At 41.8% G+C, this 17062-nt stretch overlaps 1 protein-coding gene across 1 annotated transcript in view; it reads left to right on the forward strand.

Moving 5' to 3' along the window:
- Positions 1 to 10509: 10509 nt before the first annotated feature.
- LOC128461867 (ras/Rap GTPase-activating protein SynGAP) overlaps positions 10510 to 17062 on the forward strand; it is a 28372-nt gene continuing 21819 nt past the window's right edge. Inside the window, exon 1 of the mRNA XM_053447009.1 lies at positions 10510 to 10606. Within this exon, the coding sequence (XP_053302984.1) occupies positions 10510 to 10606 (97 nt within the window). The remainder of the gene's footprint in view (positions 10607 to 17062) is intronic.

A 17062-nucleotide genomic window follows, 5' to 3' on the forward strand; every position in this document is an offset into this window, starting at 1 on the left:
GAAACTTTGAATAATTTATATTTACTTTCTATGAACTGGTGTTCATGAACATCAAACACTGAAACATCGGTTAGACTGAAATGACTCAGACAACAATGAACTGCAAAAAAGCTGCAATGCAATCAAAATACTACAGAGTTTAATAATCCCAAAACATTATTTTCTTCCTTCATTTCAAACCCTTACCGGAGACACAAGGCTTTTTAAAGCTATAAATACTCACATTCATTTCTCATTTCTCAAATTTAAAAGAGGCTTTGAAATACAGAAAAACCTTGTATGGTTTGTTAATGACAAATCATGATGTATAATGTATTTGTTTAATTTTTTGTAATGTTTTATCAGATTTATATTTCATCTATTGGTAACTTCCTGTAAAATATGACATTGAATAACGTCCAAATAAGCCAGACAGCTGGTTTACATGCTTGCCCACATTTGTTCTGGTTACACATTTGTTAAGGTGAAATGTGTTGTTTTCTGTTCATTGTCCAAATTGCCTAAGCTCCAGTCTTGAGTGTTACAGCAGAGAACACTGTTGGACTTCCAGGACCTTTATTAGTTTAAATTTATTCTCTCAGAGTACATTCACCGAGGAACAGAGTCACCCTGAACTCCACTTAGTGCTCGGCTAGCATTGGACCTTTCGACCCCTCGGAAAGGGAGCCCTCCCCTTCATAGCGTCGTGCAGCTTATGGCCATCTCATCCTTTCTCATTTTTATATAAAAATCCCACTGAGAAACAAAACGTAATGTAAAGTTTTTGTCCAGAAGCTTTTCAGGGTGTGAGGGTAAAATCCACACAGCAGATGCTCGTGCTTCAGCCGGTCACGTGATGAACGAGGATGACCTTGAATTCTTTTCAGGTACCAGTCCTGCTGCGTCTGCCTTCATGTCACTGAAGCCTCCAGCAGATGGTTCAGGCAGAAATATTCTACCTTTTGCAGGAAGGCTCCCAAATTTCTGATTTGACATTTCTGCCAAAGGGACCGAGCTGCACTCGAGCATATTTTCTCCTGCTGAGCCTGTAATGTCCTGATGATGTTCAACAGAGCATCTCGCTAAACAGTCGGCCACGTCTTCGCTCGGTTTTAAGTAACCAGGCCTTTTCATGCCTGATGTTCTTCATCTCTTTTATGTCTGCTGCTCAGGAGAAAATGCTTTTTTGAATGACCTTATTTAGAATCCACGTCCCTGATCTAAGACCAACTACTGTGGATGCTTCATATTTCTTTAAACTTAGCCTGCCTGTGGATTTAGAAAATGGAAATATATAATTAAAAGTTGAAATCACTTGCAAGATGAATATCTTTGACGCTATATGTCCATCCTCCATAATAATCTACGTAGGCTTCAAGTATGATGTGTGTTCAAAAGTGTCAATTGCAAGAAGAAGGAGAAGCTGACACTTTATCAACCAATAAGATGGTATTAAAATGGCTCCAGGTTCACTTAACAACTATATTTACATTCTATTAATCTGCTAAGTATTAATTTTTGAGTAAGTGAATAATAGTTTTGTTGATCAAATGGTGAAAAGTGTCCAAGAATAGCTTCAAAGCCTCAAAACTGAAAAGCTAGAATCTCTTTTATTTTGTAATCAAAATATATGCTATTTATTTTCTGTGAAACAACCATTCATTTAACGTTTAATCGCTGAAGCTTTATGAATAAATCACAAAGTTTGACTTTATTTACACAACATTCTAATGTCGCAGTTTGATAGACACTAAATGTCGAAAAATAGAGCCTGAGTGTCGCATATTTTTTATTTTCATATTTGTATCAAGCACCTATATATTTGCTGATATGTGCCAATATGAAATCTTGTATATTTATAGAATAATGCAAAAAAGAAGTGCATTTGAATTTCACATTGAAAGATGTGTATTTTTTTAATTCAAGTTATATATATTTAGGTGTATTTGTGTTTTTTTATTTAAAGTTTATAGATTAAACATTAAACCTCGAATATATTTCTTTGACATAAGGGTACGATTACGACGTCTTTGGAATCATTGCCAAATGTATATTTACATGTTGGCCGATATATCAGCGTTAGAAATTCTTTACTCCTCAGATATTGTCATCGTTCCCAAAAAGCCATATGGGTTGTGCTCTAGACAAAAATACTGCATTAGTTCCTCTTAGTATAGAAAGATAACGTATGCTGTTAAGTCTGTTGCTATTATACAAACAGAAAAACCAGCATATAGTAAACAATAGATACACTTAGTTTGTGGGAACACAGGAGGATTTCTTTCATGTGTCAAAGAGCTCAGGCTGTTGTTGGATGTGTTAATGGATATCTGTCACTTAGCTCAGCTGTATGTAGACAGTGCATTTATTAAGACGCCGATCCACTGAAAGGAAGAAGTGAATAATACATTACTTCAACCTAATTTGAATAAACATGAATATTCTAGAATTTTTACCAAAATTGAGGAGAGGGGGGGCAGATCAAACAAGGGCAGAGCTGAAGATAAGAGATAAAATATCTGTCACCGCTCAGTCACATGGTCATGATGCAAACCGGACTGGTGATGTGCAGAGCAGAGGCGGACTGGCCATCTGGAAGCCGTCCCGGTGGGCAGTCCGACTCCCGACCTCGCCTGCACTGTATGCTGAGTTGACAGCTTTCCGTACAGTCTCTGTGCATGACAGACCAGACTGCCTGTACTCTTTTATTAATCATGAGAATCTGCCTGACAGTTTAACACGGAGAGACAGAATGAAATCACCTCTGACGGAACCTCACACCACAAACCAATGGTGGATGGAGTTCTACACACACACAGTTTGGAAATCACCAAACTCCAGAGTGGAGGGATCGGCCCCCTGCAAAGACGGCGAGGGGGCGTGTGGGTGACGCAAAGAGTCTATCTCTCACTTAATTTCCCCCAGACTTTGATGGTTAAGCACAAATTGTAATTGAGCACAGGCTGCATGCACAGATCGTGCCATGGCCTCTGCACGATTGTTGTGACATAATTTCACAGTAACAGCCCCTGTGTGTTCAGCACACTGAGGTCCTCACAGGCGGAGGACACAGATTTTCAAAGAGCGACGCTGCGCAAAATAAAAAAACCCCACGTGAAAAAGGGGGTTTGCGGAGTTGTCACGGTGTCGCATCACGTTCACACCAGCAGCAGCAGCCGGCACCACGTTGGGAGAAATGTGTATTTATTTTTTATCGTGCCTTTTCAATTCCGATCAACCTCGATGCATCTTTGAAAGCGCCCGCTGCCCACACACTGAGCCGTCGGCTTTGGCAAAGAAGGAGACAAAAAAAAACATTAATTAACAAAAAAACAAAAAAAACAAGTTACCCCCTAAAGCGATGATGATGAGTTCAGTGTCGGGCTGAAGTCTCCGGTGGATACACGGATGAAATGAGTGAAGTTATATCATTAGGCTGGTATAGTGTTTTAATTTGACGTTTCTGAAACACTCCTCGCTTGTCTTCCACATAGTGCACACACGGTACCAAGTGAACAGCTTTTCAGAAGAGGAAGAGAGGGAACTGCATTATCACTCGTTCTCGTGTGGTAGTTGCCATGGAGACGAGTGTAGGTGGTGTACTGTGCTGTTCTCCTTCCCTTGTCCTCTCCCCCTCCTCTGCTGCCCACCCCCTCTCTGCTCGGCTATCTGCAACATCCAGCGCAACTTTCATTCCTTCATATTTGCTCAAGTCCTTCCTGCCACGTTTGCATCGTTTGCATCGGGGCAGTTTCCTCCGGCTCTTTACTCATATTGAATATATATTAGGATGTGATTTAATTGAAAATAAAGCAATAAACTGGTAAAAAAAATTGAGATGCATTGCAAACACTTTAGAAGCTGTTTATTTTAGATTTGGAATATTTAAATGAGCACAATTATTTACTCATTTAAAAATAATATAATATCTAGGGGAATATTCTATGACAGATGGCCTTAAATGTTAAATATTTTCCTTACTCCGCGAATTTGTTTCTTGCTGAGCCTCCAAACTCTGATACTGTATCTTCATCATCGGTCTCCTCTTTTTGCAGACCAGCTTTTTCTTTTTATCAGTTTCCATGGCGATGTGTGAGTCTGTTTCTGACTATGTGTGTGTGAGAGTGAATGAGTGAAGCTTGAGAGTGAAAGAGTGGAGCTGTGTCATTTCCAGTTGATATTTTTGGTGCATCTATGAGGACTGCCTGTGCCACCCAGTGTCCCCAGTTAGGATTTTGGAAAAACTGTAATAAAACATGATTTTAGCCTTTTTCCCCATGCAATTTGCAAACCTGCTCATTTTATACCAGCGACATAAATGAAAATCCCTTAAGTAATTATATTTTAACCGCTGCATAACAGTCTGTAAACACAACATAGAACACAAAGATTTTTTGATTCTATTCTTAGATTGGGCCTATAATCTTTTATTCAAATAAGAAATATCATTATTACTCATCTCTTCCGCCGTTTCATACCCACAGTTTATCATCGTGTTAGTGATGCTATGACAAAAAACAAAACTGGGTTGCACCTCCATTATCTGGGATTTATGTAATTCTGCTTTTATATATGTATATATACAAGCCCACGGAATGATCTATGACACATTCGGGATTTAGCAATTAGCAATACACATTTATGCAACATGTTCAAAAATAGCAGATATCAAAATAAAAAACCTCTCGACCAGACGTTGCTGTTGCCTCCTCACTTCTCCACCTATATAGAGAGTTTTGTCGGACTGGCATTTTCTCAGTGACCAGACTAAAGTTGGGTGCTGACTAATAAAATCCAAATGAGTCACACTGACACACAGATCTCTCCTGCATTTGGGCGATTAGGTTTATTTTCAACAGAGAAAATGTCACTGAGCACCTTTAAGCACCATGTGCACTGAGAGAGTTTTACTCTGTCTCCATTAAGCGATGCCTTCTCGCAGGACCCCACTGTAAGAAATCAAAAATCTAACGTCTAACTCTGTGCAAAACAAGGCAGGAGCAAAAAAGACATTCAGCAATCTGGGATTGTCAAATCAAGTGTGTACATTCTAACTTCTAACTCTTTTTGTGTTACTGTACCTCTGCAGCACCTCAGCACACACTGACATTCTCCACTGACAGGAGATATATAGCTTCTTTATGTGCATTTAACTTTGATTGATACAACTTTTTGGTTTCTCCTCATTCAAAAAAAGAAAGAAATTTAATATAAAATCATCCTAGTGATGTTTTCACTAGTGTGTTTCATCTGAATTGTATGAATTGTTGTTGTCTTTACCCTTGAATGGTTCCTTTACATTGAAATACTTTATACTTACATCAGGAGCGGGGCCTCTCTATGGAGGCCGCCATTCTTTTTACAGTAGCCCAAAATGGACAAACTAAACACCTTTGGAGGGTTGATGACAACTGAAGTGTTCCACAGGATCTCCTCCATGTTTGGAAGGGGCATGTGAGGTGATGGGTGTTCAGCTGCAACATGACACTCCACCACTAGATGTCACTAAATTCTACACACGGAAGCTTTAAGTTTAAAGAGTGATTTCTGCTCCATAGGTAAGATTATAGATCTAAACTCTTCTTTATGGACAGAAAATGAAATGACAAACACTTCTGATTATGTGTTACCTTCCCTCTCTGCACAGTGCATAAGCATTACATCAAGATTTACAATTTTTTTGATATTGTCATTGATGGAAATGATATTGCGATACTTATTGATATTGTCTTATGTCCCAGCCCTGCACAAACCCATTCCTACATAGTGAACCAGGGTGTTTTGGGATGTTGTTATCTGAAATGTTCAGTTCCAGCTATAGAACGAGCTGTCTAATGACTTGTCACTAATGCACCGTGCAGCTGCTTATAACACATACAAAATGTTTGCCCTGATGGAATCCCAGGAATATTAAATCCATTCCCCACCTCTTCAAAATAAGTTCACTCTGCCAACTCGACATCGTTATCGATTAAAAGTGCCTCCTCCTCCTCGGGATGCGTTTTACTCGCTCTCCACAGTCCAGAAGTAACTTGAGTGAACTTTGTTGGGGTGATGGCTCGGTGCAGTGGGCGGCGGGTCCGGGCCCCGGCTGTCACAGGCTCCCGAGCCGGAGCAGCGCGGGGCGGACTCTGCTGCTGCCTTTCGGAGGCGGAGGTTTCTCTCTCTCTCTCTGTGTCTATCTCGCGCGCTATCTCCGCCCTCAAGGGAGAGACTACTACGTTCACCCAGCGCCTTTTATTCTCCTCCTCCTCCACCTCCTCCTCCTCCTTCTTCACGCACTGCTGTTAAACGAAGATGAGGTGTGACGGACGGAGCGATCGCTGAAGGACGCGCCCGGCTCCAGATTCACCTGCCCGGGATGAATTTGTGGATTATCCTGGGGACGTGGTGGCGCCGCGCAGGCTGAAGCACCGACGCTTTCCAAGATTAAATCAGCCGAGATAGACACAAGGAGCCCCCCCCCAACAAAATGTGGCAGGTATTGTGGAGATGCTGCTGCTGCTGCACACCTTCGTCATTCCGCCTGTAGAAGAACCTCTGGGATGTTTATTTTGGATGCGTTTTTGGTTTTAGTGCGCGCGCCGTGCGGCAGCGTTGCGCAGAGTTGGCTTCATCCTCGTTTCAACATCACTCATCGTCGCTAACGTGCAGAGAGGGGGGGGGGGGGGCCGTGGGTGCAGCCACTCACAATGCGTGTGCTTTGTTTTAAATGTAAAATATAAGTGACAGGGGATGAACTAATTGGCTCCGTGGATCGTTAGAGCTCCAGCGCCCGACAGGAGCTCCCATCATGGCCAGATACTGAAGCGAGCCAGGGGCCGTTTGAAGTCACATGTGCCCAGGACGGACAAGTAAGATGACAAGAGCCGTCCTCGCGGGAGAGAGTCTGTATTACCGAGGAAGCTCCGTTGGGATCACATCCGAGTTCCTGGATTGCAACAGAGTTGGAGGGACAGGGAGCGGAGGGAGAGGAGAGGGAGGAGAAGCAGAGGAGAGCTGCTGAGCTGCACCGCGGAGATGATGGACAAGCTGTGGCTCCAGTGATGGAAGGTGATCACACACAGAACTAAAACGAAGAAGGAATCCTTTTGACACTTTCCTTCACACCTGACGTGCACGGACACACAACAGCTTAGGTGAGAGGAGCCGCCCACTTTGAACCCAACAAACTGGCCCAATGGTTGAGATGCAGCTCCAGGTGGACGACGCCGGCCTTGAACTGGAAAGCCTCTCTCAGGTCTGCACAAACTGATTCTACAAGTAAAACCTGGAACCTCAGCCCCTTTCCCCAAGTGCCCTGGAAACCACCCCCCCCGGGATTCAGTCTGCAACCACAGATGTAACAAGTTGTCAAGTTTGCGTCTCCAGGGAGTCCTGAGATTTTGGGTAAGTGTGGGAATCTGAGTTTCATGCACCAACACGTAAAGATATTTCAGAGATAGATATACCCCATGTCCGAGTGAAGCGTTAGAGTCAGCTAGCCTGGAGATGTTCATGAGGCGTTTGAGATGGTTGTCCATCGTAGAGCCTCCAGGAGTCTACAGCTCAGGCAGGATGATGTATAACAGCTTTTATCAAGTGTCCAATACAGCTGCACACAAAGGGACAGGTGTCTTTTGGAGACGTCTAAAACGTGTGCATTATAAAACTGAAATGTAGCCACTGGCGGTTTGACCATTTATGGAGTGTTCTGGCTCATGAAGCTCTGATTACGCACCAATCAGAGCAAGCATCACTTGCGGAATTTTCCCAGTACATGAAATGCATTTTCTCCCCATTTGTAAATGCCTTTTTTATGAATGCAATTTTGTGGCATCGAAAATACCTGCAATTCTATGTAGTGCCATTGAGTTACCAAAAAACTAAAGCTAGCCGAGTGTCATAATTGATTTTATAAGTTATGCCAAGCTGCATCTTGGGCGTACGTTAATGGATAAGACATTTCCAACCTATGATGGCACGCTGAGTGAAGTCTGAGGAAATTGGCAGGTTCGTGGTCGACTGCTCTCCAATCAGCACTGATTTCTCCGCTACCTGCAGTTTGCTAATGAGCCCCCCCCCCCCCCCCCCCCCTCGGTGGTGTGCATTGAACACCTGCACAGACTACAGGGGAGTTTCTGGGAGCTCGGATATGAATCATGAGATATTGACTAGATGCTTCTTTCATTTGATTTAGGTTAGACGAAAAGTAAAAGAGACCCACCAGGACTTTCAGGGTTTATTTAGCCTCTCAAATAAGATTACGATAAAGATTAGTGTTTCACTAGAGTTGGAGAAACAGGTAAAAGGACATCAGCGGGTGACATGTTTTCTTTTGTGTGTCTGACCGTTTTCCTTCCACAGCTTCCTCCATCTCTACAGGCAAGATCTGATGATGTTTAGACTAGAGCACGACAGCTGTATTGTATGGCCGTTAATATTGACCTTCATGAGCCTTACACGTAGATATGAGTGTCGGTGTTTTCCGATAGGCCTGAATAAGAGTATACGTGCATTTATCTTTATATTTTACAATAAAATGTTTATTTTCTTTCAAGTTCGATGCATTTGCTAGTATTTGTGTTCTCTTTTCATTTAAAGTTAACTTTACTGCTTAAATAACATTTCTTTATTATGAGGGTTTAATAATGACATCTTAGGAAACTACCAAATTACCTTATAGTATTGGCATCAACCCCAAATATTCAAATCGCTTGTGCTTTAGTCACAATTATTAGACTTTAACTCTTAACATATCGGGTGATGTATCTGTTTATCTGATAGGGACAGTGTTCTTTAATCAACAGGCAAGATGGGCCAATTAGAATTATAAGCAAATGTTGCTCCATTGTGCCTATAGCAACCTGAAATCAAATATAATGACCTCACTTACATAATAAAAAATATCAATGGAAAATTCATGGGCATTATATGAACAGCAAACCCAAGATTTAAATACTATGGTGGAATCGGTATTGGAATTTCTTTACTCCCTAATATCAGCTCTAGTTCAGACACTTGATAACATAGCATTGACGAAAGGTGTCCACCATCTTCATCGTCTATTTGATTGTACAGTTCAGATACTCTGATGTCTTTTGTACAGTTCTCCACCTTAAGGAATACAAACTATAATGCAGTGCAGAGAGACGAGCGACACTTAATGAAATGTCTGAGGCTGCACCTCTGATGGAACAAGATAAGTCCGGCTCACTCTGACTCACTGCCCCCCCGCAGGATTTCCTCTTCCTCCTCCATATGAAACATCCATCTATGTGGGAGAACGACTATCTCGTACTTCTCCTAGTGGAATGATTTTAGCTATTTTAGTCGTGGACATTTATTAATTTTCTGAACTGGTGAGAATCTGGTGTCTTTGCCGCTCTGCCACAGTTGTCAGCTGGCAAAGGGCTGATTCTCCTCCGACACCAAGTTCTCCCTCATAATTCTGCCGCCATCTTCAATGAAATGCACAGAGGGGCTTTCTGCTGCTGCCAAGGACAGAAAGCCTTTGTCAGTCTGTTTGAATGTTCCTTTAAAAAAGAGAGAAAACGAATGGACGCCTGTCAGTGAGCGTATTGCTTTCTTTTGCCTCAGGCCATGAAGTGTGGACCCATGCTTATTTTTTTGGAGTAACCCAACAGAGAAAACATCAGGTATTATTATCATTCTGGTAATTGTCCATCCTGAGCCTCTGGTTTCCAATGAACAAAATCTAACAACGCTTTAAATCACATAAAGGAGTTGAACAACTTCTCTCTGGAGCTCCACAAAAAGTCAATCAGCCAATCAGAAGAACCTAGGAGCTCTGTAGCCGAGGGCAGAGGGTGGTGACTGTTTAACGACATCACAAAGTTAAGGACATAGTGTCTGAATCTGGTCTTTGTGCATTTCTCCATGGATTGTGTGTTGTGATACTTCCCCAATACTTATATATCACCTCCCGGCTTTATAATCAATTAAGACACGGACATCTCACTTTATACAATATGGGGCCTTAGTTGTAAATGGACGCGGCTGCTTCTTGTTATGAGAGAATAAATATCTTCAATGTTTTGCCAACATCCCTGTTTGGATTGATTAATGTAATGGCTGTTTAATGACCTATTAGTGCCCATTCAGAGAACAAGGAATAGAAGACTAGAGAGTTACACACTGATGTGCCTGTAGGAAAGCTGATCAATTAATCATAGTAACAGCTTGTGGTTAGGCAGCAGCATGACATTTAGTCTCAGTCTATAAAGGCCACTTCGTTGTGGTTTGCAATACGATTTGATCATTTACCCAGACCTGCATGTTTTCAAATGTCTTATCCATGGTGAATGAAATGAAGGTGTGACTATATATATAAAAAAATTAAGCTACAAGTAACATTTCACCTTGTTTCCTTTGTAAAAAATTAGCCAAACCAAATTTTCTACATTTCAGCGTTTATTTCTTATCCTCAAGCACTTTTAATATTTTTCTTGTGTTGTTTTTTAAAAATCATGTTCATTGTCGTGTCGTGAATATCTAAAAACAACAACCTGTCTTTGCCACAATAGCTGCATGGACACATCAAAGACGTGGCTGCCGCATCAGAGTCAGTTTGGGTTGGTTGGTCAAGCGGAGGTTTGCTGTGGCGGACCTGGAGTTTTAACCCCAAGTGAGTCGGTTCAGCCCCGAATCTGTCAACGTGTCTCCGCCGTCCGCTTTGCCCTCTGTACCGTCCCAGCTCCTCCAGTCTGTCGTGGTCCGAGGAGATTTCTTTTTCTGTTGTATATGTTTTTTTATGTGTTTCCCCTTTAACACGCTGTTTCCTCTCGAAAATCCACCGACACCACCGTGGCCAATGCTTAATGAAAATGTTTGACACGTACTCCAGCCTGTGCCACTCTGCTCCCTTTCCTCTGCTGGGGCTTTCCAGTCCTTTACAAGTACCGTCAATATCATATTTTTTATTTTTTTTTACTCTCAATCCTCCAGCGGAGCAACACTCGCCCTCTGAGCCCTGCTTTGTCACACTCCCAGAGTTTTATTTTGACATCCCCTAGGTTTGATGGCACCATTTGCCTTTCACTCCAGCTTTGATACTCTCCCAGTCGTCCTCCTCTCTGTGCCTTTCACTTCCCCCAGATGAAAGCAGCCATTTCTGCTCCCTCCAGGGGCGGCAGGAGGAAATCATTCTTTCTGTTGGTTTGCGCAGCGCGTAAAGCTGTCGTTTGATTTTCGAGCATTTAGTCTTTTTTGTTTTGAGCTGAAACAAACAAGGTGGTTTTTATTCTGTTGGGGAAGTCTGGGTTGAAAATAACCTCGGTGTGAACTGTGATGTAATGATATCATCCAGGAGCACCTCAGTCATTGATGAGAGCCTCAAACTCCTGATTGATCCCCAGATTTCACCAGATTTCCATCCCTTTAATCTGGGTTTTCTCATTTACAGCCTCAGCAATAATGCTTATAAATACATTGGTGAAAGTGAAGGTAGTTGGATGGAGAGCAGTGCACAAACTACAAACAGGTTCCTATGGTAACTAGGCCACACTCCCGTTGGCTGGCTCACACACGGGCAGAGCGAGAGGCAGGAGAGATGAAGACAGGGATGCTGGAGGAAAGAAAACGACTTCAGATTGTTTATTCAGGTTACTGTTCTTGTTCCCATCTTATAGAGTGTTTGCATTTGCTCAATAATCTTGAACCTGAGAAAATGTTCAGAGTCCCTTCTGTTTCTTTTCCTCCCAAAATATCTGTGAGCTTCTCCGAGCCGATCGCTGGTTCTTTCCCGTGGCTCCCTGGCGCCCACACTGCCCCTGATTCCTCAACCCCTCCACCCACCTCTGCTTTCAAATCCTGCAGCTCTACCAGTTCTGTGCATCTTACACTTACTTGATTACAGGGCTGTTTCTAAACATAGCAGCAGAGTGGGTCTGAAAACAGTCAGGAGCCTCACGTGTACTTTATTTTTGCTCAACTTTTCCCAGTGCAAAGCCAACAGGCCATTCGCTGGATTTAAACATCTTGTATTTAAATCACTGGTACATTTTCAGGGCTATTTTCTAGGGTATGCATTATGTAGTATGCATAATTGAGTAAGTCTGAATAGATTAACTCCTCGATGTTTGCAATCAAGAAGCAGTTTCACTGTAGCGATCAATAGCCCTGATGTTTATTCGCCTTGCGTTTGAAATCACAAGGCAGGAGAGAGGAGTTGATTCCGTTTAGCAGCTGACTCTCTCTGTGTTCCCGTGTTTTGTAAACCGCTGCTCCAGCTCAAACCGTGTCAAACCTCCCGGGCGATGCCGGCAGCTTGTCAGAGAGCCACGAGGTTGATGGAGCGAGGTTTTGCTCCTGTCAGTCACGCAGGCTGATTGTTTGGACGGCTCACTGTTAATGAACCTTCTGCACTTGTCTGTGGGCTGCACTGAATTTGTGGTTGCGGATAAAACATCGTTGACACAGGGCGCTCCAGCAGTCTGTGCTTATTTTGTTAAAGAAGAAGAAATTCTCAGGTTCAGAGAGTCCACTCAACCTGAAATACAAGAAAACATATTTTCTCACTTGCTCCTGGTGGAAATAGGTTTGGGCTTTTTGTGCTGCGTAGTTGGGACGTGCTCCTCTGAAACGCATCTTTCTCCAGAACACCTTCCTACTTCAGTTAATGTCCCTGTGAAAATGAGTTTTCTTTGTCTTATCATTTAAAGAGCAACTTAACACCCTGAGTTTGAATTCCACTCCTTTATCATACTCAAAAACAGTTATTTATCCCAGACGCAGAGATCAGAGTGAACTTAAACGATTCTCAATATATAATTTTGATGATGTCATAAACTGTGGAACCGTGAAGGAATAAAGATGGTGCTTGAAGTAGCAAATATTGTCCCACTCATAGTACTTTTGTTTTGAGACATACAAAATTTTTTTTACGATACACAAAATGAAAATGATCTAATAGCCAATATTAATGTTTATTGTAATCATTAAATGTGATATAAGGATCCCTAAAATTTGAATTGTGACTGAGCTGGATGTTTGGCCTTCATTCACGGAATTTATTAATTTTAATTAACCCAGACTTTTCATTAGCATCTCTATGGTGCAATTTGCTACTTATGGAACATCATAAATGTTTATACTGTTGGCTGTTTGAAGACATTATTATATCGGCCGGCCAGTTCATCTGTAGTGCTACAAAAAGGATGGACTGAAAATGCACGTACCTGCAGTATATTGCTTGCTTAAGATCAGTTTTTAACTGCACCATCAAACGCCTTCAGTCCTCTTGATTTGTATAGATATTTAAAATTAAACAGTTTGATAGAAACAACATAACCTTTTGAGTAGATAAATATAAACATTATGGCAAGCGATTAAAATGTCACAAACCATGAACCTTCTGAAGTAAATGAAAGATGAGCCTTTGCTTCAGCACCATGTTACTAATGGAAGAACTTGTGCTGTGATATATAGATGTCATTATATTTCCCAAAGGTTATGAACTTGTATTAATTTGTCAACCACAGTTCTATGACAGGAAGATTTTTGCAGTAGTTAAATTAGGATTTAGTTGGGCCACCGTGTCATATTGACTTTATTACAGACATGTTGGTGCTGGTGGAAAAAAATAGCAATTTCCCGGCTTTAATTACCAGGTGGTTGTTGACATGAGCAGTATTTACTCGTTGGAATATGGCAATTACAGAGACTTCCATATGACATGAGCGCGACATCTGCCCTGGCCGGTCTGTCTGTGAGTCAGCAGAGAGTCCTCGTTGTCAGATGGTCCAGAGTCAGACAGAACAAGATCCTGTGTGCGTGGTCTGGGACAGGAAGCCTCGCCGGCCGGACCGTCACAATAAAATCAGGCTCGCTCACTCAAGTCAGAAGTGTCAGCTCCCACCTCCAATGCAGTGAGATGAGCATTTTGAGCATTAAAGCTAAACACTGGAGAAAACGTATATATATATATATATATATATAATACATGGGACATAAAACTGAATGAAAATGACAGATATCAAAGAGCCTCGTTTAGAAGCATAAAAAGTGACGCTTCTCATCATGAGTAAAAAAATGCAAGTGACACTTCTTTTATTGAGTGACATCAGTATAATGGATTTTCTGAAATATGTCCTCGACTGCACAGTTTATCATTTCAGCATCGCTATCGTGATGTGAGCATGAACAATAGAGACGGAGAGGTGTATAATGTCAAGTAGGTCGTGAGGCAAATTAACTCAAACATGTCATTGATGTTATCTGGTGAAAATTCATATATTTCTTCATATTGAAAGACAAAGGGAGGAATAATGTCACTCCTCTCCAATATCGTGTTTATTGACTCTTTTTTAAAAAGAAAACTTACTGGACAAACCCACCACCCTGAATCCTCCATCGTACAACACCCACAGAGTGTTTTAAGAATTTGGCCATGCTACTGTATTCCCTTTGTCCTAGCTTTGTCCTCCACATGACACTTGACAGGACACAGTGAAACTCTCTAATAACTTCCCAGACCAGTGACACTGAGTGGGGCTGAGAACTTGTTTGTAATATGTGTGAACACTTGTTCACTAGCAATCTTCACTCTTTCTTTTTTTTTTTTTTTAGGAAAAAATCCTCTGATATTGATCCTGATACCTCAGCTAGTATTATTTATTGATATAAAGCACTGATCCAAAACCATGTGCAGTCTTTAGATTATTTTAGGTTGTCCTCCACATTTGAATATCTGAACAGCTATTGATTTCAATTTGGTTCCATGGTGACCAGAGGATGAATCCTACTGGTTCTTTATGGTCCCTTGACTTCTGTCCAGTGTTTTTAAGTTTTTCGACCTCGTTGGATTGTCGGATGACTTTGGCAACTCTCTCAACCAACATCTTTCTCGACATTGGATTCTATTTCATTGAACCTTTTAGTTGTTGAAACTTACTATAGGAGGAGAGATGCAGCAGCACAGGGCCTCCTAAAACAGATGTGTGTGCAGCAAGGCATATATGTACGTATATCGTTTTTTAGATGCTGCAAAACTGATTTCATTTGTGCAGTGACAATAACTTCTTCTAGTCTATTCTATATGTATTTGGGGATTAGCCTCGTCATAGGTGATTCCCAGTATATGAGCTGTAACCAATCCATTACATCAGATCGGTGCAAGTGCAGTTTTTGAGGACTCTACCAATCGGTTGAATGATAAGTTGGTATCAGTTTTCACTGAGCACCTTTTATGCTAAATGAATAGCTGCTGTGAGATTTCATGCTAATTAAATGCACAGTTTGTGTGTGTATTTTTCTTTAGGTCTATTTGTGTCCTGATCACTTGCTCTGATCGATGGCACATTGAGTTCTTAATTATACTTCATCAAATTCATGTGTCCAATCGTGTGAAAAAGGTCATTTTACTCACCTCATTTAAAAACAAAGTTCCCAAACATGTATTAATAGAGAGTGATACTGTAAAGGTTGAGTGTGTTTCTCTAACACCCACTCAGTCTTCCTCTTTCTGTCTTTCTCTCCCTCTGTATCTCAGTTAGCTCGCGGCTGTTGCCACCCACACACTCCGTCCTGACAGCAATTTACATTCAGAATTGCCCCTGTGAATTCATCTGTGTGTTGAAATATATATATCTACGCTTACTTACGGCCCTTCGTGTCGCAGGTATTTAGTGGCAGCAACGTTTAAAATTAGAAATATGCTAAATCATCCCTTGCCAGGAGCCTTCCATCAATTGGATGCAGGTCTTCCCTCGGTGAAGTGTCAGATTTCAAACCCACATGAGACACGAAAGAGGCTGAATATCTAGATCTAGGAAGGTTCCCTCCTGTGGGCATCCGACAGGTTCCGATCGGATTCGCGTGTTTGCAGAAGCGCAGGCCGGTGCAGAGTTTTGACTTTCTTCATCATCTCTTACCGGTCGGCTTCGAGCCAACATCTTCTCCAGCTCGAGTAGAGGCCCTCCGAGTTGTTCCCATGGATACCAAACAATTAGCCGGGATTCAGAATAGAACCTGGAGAGTCGCCTGTTCACAGGCTTTGGGAGCAGGCAAATCAGAGGATGACAGAGGGTCTTGATTCTCTGTGGCAAAGGAGAGGGAGGGTTTGGGGGGGGGAAGCTCCTTTGGGTAATGGGCGATTAAAAAAAAAAGAAGAAATGACCCCCCTCAGATGAATCACAGACAGAAATAGCAGCGGCGAGTGAATATCGACTTGAAACCCGATCACATGCAGCTTTCAGAGATGAACCTATGGAGTTAATGACTGGGCTCCGTTTCAAAGGATCAAATGTATGACGCGTGGTTTGGATTACACAACCCAGCTTTTTTTAAGGGAAATGAATGAAATCCTGACAATATGTATCAAATAAAATGCACCTCCTCCCTTGTATAAGCATGGCTGAAATATCTATTATGCCCTTAAGTACCTTAGACATGCTTTACCGCTTCTTGTGCTGAAGTCATCGAAAAACCCTGCAGCTGAGTAAAATTCAGTTTTTCGATTCAGCCTGACATCATGTTCATATCATCTGATTTCATTAAGATAGAGGATAATTTGTTATGTTTTGCCCAAGTCATAAATTGGTAGCGAGTGATCTATCCGTCTCACTGATAAAAAGATGTGGAGTTGCCGGAAGTTACTGAATGTTTTTCACATTGATCAAACATAACGACTCACACGTTATTATTTTTAGAACTCTGCTTAGAACCGCTTATATTGGGCTTGACACCGTTTTCATAATTTTTCATGAACATAGCTATTTAGCCAGCTAGCCAACTACACTCATACACTGCTATATCTTCATACATATCTTTCACATCAAGCTATATCTGTGTACATGGCTGGCTTAGGGGCGGCTGGAGTCCACGGGGGAATCCACTATCCAGAGAGAATGTGGTTTGATCCCTGACTCATCTAGTCTGCATTCCGACGTGTCCTTGTGCAAGATGCTATACCCCAAAGTGCCCCTGACGGCCGAGCTGACAGCGAATGAATGCTGTTCAATGAAAGTATGTGGGTGAAATTGAATTGTAAAGTAAAGGGCTTCGAGTGGTTGATAAGACTGAAGAAGCACTATAAATAAACCATTTACCATTTAGCTAGGTCGCTCTTTAGAAAGATGGTTCA

Source organism: Pleuronectes platessa, chromosome 18, assembly GCF_947347685.1.
Source record: "Pleuronectes platessa chromosome 18, fPlePla1.1, whole genome shotgun sequence".
Taxonomy (NCBI): domain Eukaryota; kingdom Metazoa; phylum Chordata; class Actinopteri; order Pleuronectiformes; family Pleuronectidae; genus Pleuronectes; species Pleuronectes platessa.